The 10,066-nt window shown below is 33.8% G+C and overlaps 1 protein-coding gene across 1 annotated transcript; it reads left to right on the top strand.

Annotated features, from left to right (window-relative positions):
- Positions 1-533: 533 nt before the first annotated feature.
- Positions 534-9,719, top strand: LOC143255124 (uncharacterized). The gene is made up of 2 exons (XM_076510312.1): positions 534-817; positions 7,288-9,719. The coding sequence occupies exons 1-2, from the start codon at positions 713-715 to the stop codon at positions 8,107-8,109; spliced, it is 927 nt and encodes a 308-aa protein (XP_076366427.1). The 5' UTR covers positions 534-712; the 3' UTR covers positions 8,110-9,719.
- Positions 9,720-10,066: the final 347 nt, after the last annotated feature.

Genomic DNA, 10,066 nt, shown 5'->3' with positions numbered 1-10,066 from the left:
GACTAATTTAACAATTTATATGGCGATGCTTCCTTCTGTTTTCGTATTTTTAGTAAATATGAGAAGTGGATCGAAAATTCAGTTAATCATAGGGTTGTCCATTTCAGCAACTTCGTCAGTTTATTACTCTAGGGTGTGTCTATGTGTCAGTTTCAGAAAACATTGTTTGGATCAAATTATGTACGATCCTGCCAGACACCATAATTTTAAGCCACTTCAAATCTAATCAAAGTTATTTAAAACCTGAAAATTGAAGGACACGAAGAAAGCATGAGGCATTAGAGCTGACTATTGATTAATCAAATGGTGGTATATAGTGGCGACTAGATTAAACTATCAGAGCTGACGAATATTATCAAACTAAGGCATTTCATGTCCGTTGTGCATCAGTTTCACAGGTTCTGGCAGTGAAAAACAAGAGGGAAGAAATTACATGTCATGGGTTTAAACGCCAAACTGTTTCTTAGAAAATCAGAGTGCTTTAGGCAGTATGAAGTAAACAGACTTGGTCATTGGAAGGGAATGTACAGAATGTGTTTTAATGTATGTATACGTACTGATTCGGTTCGGCCAGTGGAGCACGTCCAGGAGTACGTTAAAAGTTTAGTAACCGCGGTGACGCTGCTCCGATGCAACCGGAACAACAGGCCGTAGACTTGACCTTCTTCTAGGCAGGCCAGGAGAAGTATTTGCCCATATATAAGTAGCACGTATGCGGAACCTAGCAACAGAGCCTCTGAAACTTGACTGGACCCTTTACAAAGAGAAACTGATTCATTCTGAGAGTGAGAAAAAAATAATAGTTCCAGTAATGCAGGTAAGGGGACCGAATGAAAAGCCATTAAAATCGTAGATTAATTGACATAAGTTGAAACAGTTTACCAAGCCTAACATTGAAATATTTTACAAATTTTCTAGGATTCTGTACTTATGTTCACTTCGTCTAGAACACGCAGGCATTTTTTCTTCATATTTATATTCGACGCTTACGATCATTAAAACCTAGTGTCATAGTTGTACTTCTCCAAGCTACTAACTAAAGTAAATTTAAATAGGCGCAGTTGAGGCTGTTTGGTTACATAACATTAATTTAGATGGTGGAAGAGACGTATAAGTGGGTATTGCTCCAAACAGTTTTACTGACTCATTACCTGTTAAAACTTTTTGTTTCAGGTTAAGAAACTGTGTGTCTTTTAACTAAGTTTTGTTTCTATACCTTACTGCTAGATAGATATATTTCACACATAATGCACCATTAAAACAACTAACTATAAATACACTTCAGAGGATTAGGAAGAATTTCCCACCTGATTGTGCTATTTATATAATAAGTTCCATATATATTTATACATAATAAGTTCTATATATATTTATATAAAATAAGTTCTATATATACATAATAACTTATAACAAACTAATATCTTTAGTCGGAGGTTTGGATTTACTGTTTTTAACTCAGTCCTTCTTTGTGATTTTGGTTACTTAACTTTATTAAAACGTATTTATTTTCACTACGTAATAAGTTATACATATATATATATATATATACTAAGTTCTAAATTTTTACAGGCTCTTCGTTAACGCATATTTCCAAAATTATATATATATTATACCCTTCTAATTTCAGCACTTCTCTTTAATCTCTGTCATATTTATATACTAACAAGTACCTACAAAACATTTCTGGTCTAATTAGTATCTTTTTTGTAACATGTTTACTTTAAATACAGGCTTTCTAGAACGACACAGAATAATTCTAATCGCAAACACTTGTTTTAGGCCTAACGCTAATTAGGCCTTAATGAAATATGGCCTAAATTTGATAATGAGATAAATTAATACTGTAGCATGTGTACGTCTTCTGCTTTAGTTTTAGTTATTAATAGTATTAAGAGCGGTAAAAATGTCCACTAAAGTATATTTTCATCCGCCTTTTTATTTACATTTAAGTGTGTGCTCATGTGCACTTAGATAGTAAAGTGCGTACTCATTTTCAGGGCATCGAAAAGTGAGTATTATTACGGTATATTCTGAGTGTGGTAGTTCGTATAACCAGAATTTTTTAACGTTTTACAAAACCTACATTAAGAGACGTCACTAGGTACTTATAAGATCTGTGGCTCGAGCACATTATAAAAAAGCAATGATGTTATTGTAGTTTTGTTTCTTTGTTTTTAATTTTGCGCAAAACTACACGAGAGATATCTGCGCTTACCGTCCCTAATTTAGTAGGGTAAGACTAGGGGGAAGGTAGCTAGTTATCACTACCCACAACCAACTCTTAAACTACTCTTTTACCAACGAATATTGGGACTGACCTCACATTATAACGCTTCCACGACTGAAAGGGTGAACATGTTTGGTGTGACAGGGTTATTGTAGTAAACGTACTATATGTTTCGACAGTACTTCATCTGCCTTCTTCAGCTCATATCACTCTACTTAAGAGTCTATCAGTATAATATGCTTTCATATATAAGTACAATTCTCTATATACTACCTGGACCAGGGGTTGTCTATTTGTGATTCATAGTTTGCAACCCATTGCTACAAAAACAGTTTGTGCACTTTGAATCATCTTAGTCATATTACTGATAAATGCACGCTACACAATGTAATGCCAGCCATATTACTGATAAATGTACGATACACAATGTAAAATCAGCCATATTACTGAAAAATATAAGCACTTGAACTTTTTGATAAGAGCTCATAGTTAAACAACAGTAATTATGTTTTATTTTTAACTGTTCTCAATTGAAAAGTAATAAATAAAGTATTTAGGTTTAAGAAAAATGGTTTATAAAAGGATAGTAACCTTCAAGAAAGGTTTTTATTTCACCTTTAAGGATAGTAAAACATTAACACCTATACCAGTGTGTTGAAGCATGATACACATTCGAGTATGTCGACATCAGCCCTTGTGTCAAAATCCGGAAGAAAAGGGAGTCTTTGAAATGTAGGCTCCAAGTTCGCGGTAAATGATGAAGACCTAATTCGCTGTATTGGTCCAAACGACGCTACCTGTGTCTTGTACGTGATGTTTTTAGTGACATGCAACTTTTCTTTGTGAGTTCCTGTACTTATATCTTCATGCAGAATTAAAACTTAAAGGTTAAGTCATTTTCAGCTAGGACAGTCTTATTTTTCTAACAAGGTAAGTTGGCCTTTAGAATGGGCTATCTTCAGATGTGGTGGAACCAGTTAATGTAAGCGATTTTAAGAGATGGCTTGATAAACATTTGAATGGTAAGGACTGGGTTTGAGTGTTTTATTTTAATTTTGATGTTTACTCTAATGAACTGGATGGCCTAGATGGACTATAAGGCCCCAAGGCCTAAGATGCTGCTGACCCTTAACAACAAACTGTTGTGTAGTGATCGCCTTCCTATTAACAAAGGGTAAGGATTGGGTTAACGCAGTTTAAAAACAAGTTTCTATTCAAAGCAAGGAAGATATACAGATTGTGCGTTACTGAAGAATTCGTTGTGATGAGAAATATCTCTTTGTTAACATTTTAAAAGGGCACACCTGCATTTCTTGGATTTTTGCCTTAGGTTAATAGTAGTGGATTCCTTTGTATTCTACACTCACATATATATATATATATATATATCATACTTAATACACTGGAACAGCAGAAACTTTTATGTTTTCTTAGCTGTGTTATTATACTGCTTCAAAACTCTCACCATAAAACATTAAAAAGGTAAGATTCGAAGTTTTTGTTGTTGTTTAAACCAAATTTGTTGAAACTGGAGTTTAGAAATGTCTACATTTTTATCGATGTCTGAAGCTTTGTTAAACCAAAAAAAGAGAGAGAATAACCTATGATTGCACCACAAATCTTTCTTAGTTGTTAGTCTTGACAATTCTGATTATAACATTAAAATCCGGATTTCAATACTCGCAGTCGGCAAAGCATAGATAGTCGCTAGTATAGCTTTGTCCTTAAAAACAAACGGGTAACCAAAAATGTTATCGACCCACCCCTTACGGGGTTTTCGATGAATGATTAAGCCGCTGCTAAGCAATACTGCTCACTAATCACTCCAATGTCAATATCACGAAAGAACAAACGGGTAAACAAACCAAATCGTGAAAATTGTGTTATAAATTATTAAAGAATATTATTAAAGTCTAATCAATTAAAAAACATTTCAAGTTTAACATTCCTTATCCTGTTTGACAAACCACCAAAAAAACTCTAAAACAATCTCCTGGTGGGACAGTAACTAGTTTACGGGCTCACAGCGAAAGGTAGATTTTCCGCGGTAAACAGAGCGCAGCTAGTCTTATGTATGGCAAAGACAGTACAAAGTTATGAGGCTTAAATTTGTATATATATATATTATTTTTGACATTTAGTTTATTATTGAGTTCAGATCTAAGCAACTGATTGTTTATATTATGTCCACCACGAGTATCAAATTCCGAATTTTAATGTCGTATGTCCACTGGAAGGTACATATTCTCAAATACGATTAATTGAACATCAAGATGCGTAATGGTTCTTGCCCTTCCGCCCCACCACTAGCTTAACGGTAATTCTGTAGACTTATAACATTAAAAAAATCGGGTTCCAATATCCTAAGGGAATACGGCACAGATAGTTTCGTCTTCACTTGTTATCAGCAGAGTGAAAAAAAAAAGGATGTTATTTTATTACGTTAAGTTTGAATACGTACCAGTAAATATATCTTGATTTGTTTAGAATTAAGCACAAAGCTACACAAAGGGCTATCTGTGCTCTGCCCACCACGGGTATCGAAACCCGGCTTTTAGCGATGTGAGTCCGCAGACATACCGCTGTGACACTGGGTTGCAAATCCTGATTTAAAACAAAACCTCCATTCTCAGCATTATAACTAACGCAGTGACGAAGAGACCATGTAAATGTTCGTAATGGATCCAAGTAAACATAACGACTGTAAAGAAACATTTGTGGGACATTTACTCGACGTATAAAGGTTACCAAATACACAATTACTGAGAAGTCGCTACATTGTAATCAAATATCGCTCGTTAGAAAACAACTTTTTGTTTGTTTATTATCAAGCAGAGACCTACAACATAGGCTGTTTGTGCTGTGTTCACTTCAGTAGACAAACTCAAATTCTTTGAGCTGTAAGTTGTCAAATTTACGACACTATAAGTAAAGCTAAGGTGTCTTAATGAATGTTATATTAACAGTTTCAAACGACAAGTTATAGAATATTAGGTGCAGAGTCTTTACATAAATAAAACAGACTGATTCTTATTTTTGTGTGTATGTTATAGAACTATTAAGTGTGTATATGTTTTCATATAGCAAAGCCACATCGTGCTATCTGCTAGGTCCATCGAGGGGAATCGAACCCCTGATTTTAGCGTTGTAAGTCCGTAGAGTTACCGCTGTACCAGCGGGAGACGAGAGTATTAACCAAAATAACACAAAATAAATACACATACTTTTTAATGTTGAGACTTCAGCGACTATTACACTATGTAGTATAAATTTTGCTCCTGGATAGTATGTGTTATTTCTTAATTGCTTATGTTGTAAATGTACAGAACATGGCTGTTATTCCCTTCAAACTTTGCTTTTGTAACCTGGATAATGAAATTTAGAAATTAACCTATTTTCTATGTAAAAAAACGCGCAAATTTGCACATTTTCATTCACAAAAGGTCTGAATAAAACAACATATGAATCAAGATTTACATATATTTACACTAAAGTTTTACAAAAATGTTTAGAAGTGAGTAGTTTTTCGAGATTTGCGACTGTAGTGTAAATCACTTTCACGTAACAGCCCCCAAATATAGTCTCAGCATTTGACTTTGTTAGACCAAGATCTCTGATGAAGTGATTGATGTTTCTTTGCTTGGGGTAGTATGTGTGTCTCTCACCAGCTGTGCCTCTGAAATTGTAATCTGGATTTTCAACGTCTACCTCCTCCTCTGATTTTCTGCTTTCTTCTGAGGATGGTTACTTTCTCTCTGGCAGACTTGGTACAGGGAACTCAGGGCAGTGTGACACTGGAGCGATGGATGATGGAAGGTCCAGATACATGATAGCAGATGTATTCTTGTCAGCCCGACGTTTGAAAGGGTTCACCATGCAGAAGTAGCAATTGCTTGAGTGGTCAATGGGCTCACGCCAAATTCTTGGAATAACGAACTTCATGACTTTCTTTTTCCCTCTGTACCATCCTGCAAAAGAGCAAAATATAATTGTTATTATGAAGAATAAATTTATTTTATCTACAACTAATGTGTAAGAGGTTCATGCAAAATATTTTATGTGTGATATTTTTCTATACTATTGGAAATTAAAAAAATAAATTAAAAGATATTTAAATTGTTAAAGGTCTAAAATTTGTATAATATAAAATCTCACTATTCAAGCAAGCAAAAATTGTACATCTTACTTTCTAAAGTTTTTTTACAGTGCTTGCAGGTAAAATGAGGTGCTCAGGGTTTGTCTTGATCCCCAACAGACATGCAGAAATATGTCTTGTATGTTTCACACATTTTAACAGATGATGTCACGGAGTACGTTTTCGCTCTTGTCTTGATAAACTAGCCACATACATAGCAGAATACGTCTATAGAGTGCTTGCAGCTTCTTGATGTCATTTCTGATAAAATCAGATAGGTCTATGTGTTTACTTAGGCAGCTAGAACTAAACTGAAGTGGTGAGCCGCTGTATATATATTACTAGGGAACGTTCTAGAAAATTCCAAAAGGTTCTTGTAAATTCTCGGAATTCTTACAACATTCTAGAAAGTTCGAGAAAATTTTCTATCAACTACTCAGCACTGAATCTATCTAGAATGTTCTGAAAAATGGGTACATTTGAAAATTTCATTACCCAGGTCACAAAAGCAAAGTTTGAAGAGAAAAATAAGTCTTTTCCATTTACTTTAGGCATAAGCAATTGGGAAATAACACTTTTTGTACAGGAACAAGAAAAATTACAAATTTTGTTACATAGTGTTATTGGTGATAAACCATAAGCAGCTGGATTACTATTTGAGGTTTAGATGGAATGAAACACATAGAGAATAAATTTATTACAATCGGACGTTTCTTTGTTACAAAACAAGAAACGATATTCATAGTGGTGTTTCTATAACTGGAATTTACCAAGTGTTTATATTTCACTGCAATAAATAGAAAGAACTTTTTATATTTTGAAGTGCTTTACCTTTATTATTTCTAGGATGATATCTTCAAGCCACTTTTATTTAGTCACTTAGAGTTTATAGCGACAATTCTTGGTGGTTTATTTCTTTTTTCAGATTGTTTCAATTCTCATGGTGACGTTGTTGATATTGCCATCTATTTGTCAAAATATGAACTATGAGGAAGGTGACCAAGCTTTGTTTCGAGAACCGAAGCAGCTTGGTTATCCTACCAGCTACCTCCAATACGCTCCCGTCTCTCAACGCCAACCAACAGGTGATTTATCGCTATTGTACACCTATAAGCGTCCCTCTCTGACTTCTCGTGTAAGGAACTTTATGTCAAGTTTGTTTTTCGGTCGCTCCCGCTCTTATCAATCTCACTATCAACCTCACACATCTTTAATTTACCTGCCTCTTTATCAAGGAAGTCAGACAAACGGAAAACCTGTCTATATCACTCCTTCTACCAAGAAACAAATTCGCGTATCAACATATGAAACCCCGAAGTACCACTACAAGCTGGTGAACAATATCGATAGCTACCAAGTACCTCAGAATGACCGCTATGTACTGCCACTCCTAAGTAAAAACAGTGGCGCTACCTATGAAACAAATAGCTATGATCCAAATATATTTAGTGCTTCTGATAATAATCAGCTGAGATATGCAAGTTTTAACTCCCCAGCTTACACTTCGTCGGATTCTGTCAGTTACGTTTCGATCAGCGACTCCAGCGGATCGGAAGAACCCGTCGACAAGAACACACTTTCATCTCAAACTGAGAATGGTTACACCAGTTTACATCAAGCAACTTCTTCAGGCTTCCAGCCTATTTTGTCACCGTCCTTATCCAATCACAGTCCTGTATACAGATCTCCTTCGGTTTATGAAAAAAACACAAAATCTACTGGTAGCCATGTTTATGAAAACTCATAATTAAATAAAACAAGTACACCATTTCGAAAACTAATAAATAAAAAGGGAAGAAATTGAATTTGATCCGCAAACAATGAAACCATTATTCTTTATATTTCTTAAGTTTTGAAATGTTTACCATTTGTTTTTCTTTCTTTTTTTTGATTGTGTGTTTTCTTATACTAAAGCCACATGAGCTGTCTACTGAGTCCACCGAAGGGAATCGATTTTTTTTTTGAGTAAGACGACATCTACTGTTTAGCATCGACATCATTTCTTTTTATTAATATTCTGCTATTCAACACCATAGATGCAGATATTTGGTGTTAACAATCATAGAACCAAATGAGTTTAAACTTTTTTATTTTTGCGTACAGACTACAAAAAACAAAACAGGTGTACTTCTTACTCCATTAATTTAAAACATTGGTTTAAACAAGACTGGTGTAAATAGATCTATTGTTGGAAATATATAAATTATTTGTATCGTAAAAAAAACAAAAAACAGTTCTACCCAGCATCTCTCGTAAGTACATCTTTTTCATTAATAGTAATTAAAAATTATATGTTTTTATCTTTTTTCATAATTATTCCAATAATAATTATCACAGATGTATCAGTTGTAGTTGAAAATTATGCATTTTTATATGTTTTTGTTTTTGATGATTCTTTCATTTCTACCTATCGTTTTTCAAACTTTTACCCATTGCCATAGAAAATTATGTGTTTGATATTTTGTTTCATAATTATTGAAGTTTGAAACGTTATTTTAATAATGTTTCCATTTTACCACTTTTGTTAAAAATAATATACCTTCCTACAAATGGAAGTTCATTTTTCTCTTATTTATCAATGCTTTACTCCCTTCCTTTTAGTATTTATAACAATTTTACAAAGAATAACTGTCACTTTTAACAGTTGACACATGTTATTGTTAAATCCAACTGTTTCACCAGAATGGAAACACGTTGCGCGTGTTTATTCACTATTAAATTACTTATACTCTATGTTCTATTAGTATTTTTAGTAAAATACCAGATATTCCTACGTAGCTGATCTCGTTGTCAGAACCTTATTTTGTATCTGATTACTCTATCACTCATATTATTTGTATACGATTGTTTTGTCATTTTCATATTTTTGTCTTATCGTTTCATTACATTCATCCATCGTACCTGATCACTGTACCATCAAACTCTTACAATATTTACTAATTTCAACGCCGTATAAAGTCTCAGATTACTGTCAGTCGTGAGTACAGCGTTGATTATGAAGTAAGATTGAATCCACATTTAGCCATAAAATGGATTATATGAAGAGAGAATGGATCTACATTTAGCCCAAAACTGGTTAACCATTACAGCATGGAATTAGAAAACGACTCTTTGGCTGATTTATTTTACACCGGAAGATGGCACTACTTACAACACCCAGCTGTTTTTTGATATTATTATTCATACACAAAGTTTATTTGTATAGATAAAACCTATTTAGTCAGTGGTAGTAACTTGCACTGGTAACTTATGAGTGTACATTAGTTTCACGTGTAGTTATATTCACTTATTAGTAATTTTGTCATGGTATTACGTTTTGGTGTTTATTTGGATACTACAATAAAATATCACATGTGAATCCGATTTCGGGCTGTTGTTGTTTTTTTATTTCTTCTCAAGACTACATTTTCCAGAATTCCAAAATTCTACAATTTCTGAACAACCTGTGTGCCATTTTGTAATCCTGTATATAAACGTTTCCAAAAATGTGGAGGGCGCCTCTTCAGTGATAAGGGTGGAGTTATTTTAATATATATTTTTTCATTAATGAAAATAATAAGTAATTACCACAGAACATATAGCACTTTAATTTGTCTCTGTTAGGTTTCGTCACTTAACACATTCTTTCAAACAAAAAGGGCGCTAAAAAAACAACATTTATTAAAAGAGGGGTTTGGATGATAAGGCTTTAAGAAATTCTGTTG

This window comes from Tachypleus tridentatus, chromosome 7 (genome assembly GCF_004210375.1).
Source record: "Tachypleus tridentatus isolate NWPU-2018 chromosome 7, ASM421037v1, whole genome shotgun sequence".
Lineage (NCBI taxonomy): Eukaryota > Metazoa > Arthropoda > Merostomata > Xiphosura > Limulidae > Tachypleus > Tachypleus tridentatus.
The sequence above is the reverse complement of the archived record's forward strand: the minus strand, read 5'-3'. Positions and strand labels throughout refer to the sequence as shown.

Coding starts and splice junctions, on each gene's coding strand:
- LOC143255124 (XM_076510312.1), top strand. CDS start 713: ATGCGGAACCTAGCAACAGAGCCTCTGAAACTTGACTGGACCCTTTAC. Junction 818..7,287: donor TAATAGTTCCAGTAATGCAG/GTAAGGGGACCG, acceptor TTCTTTTTTCAG/ATTGTTTCAATTCTCATGGT.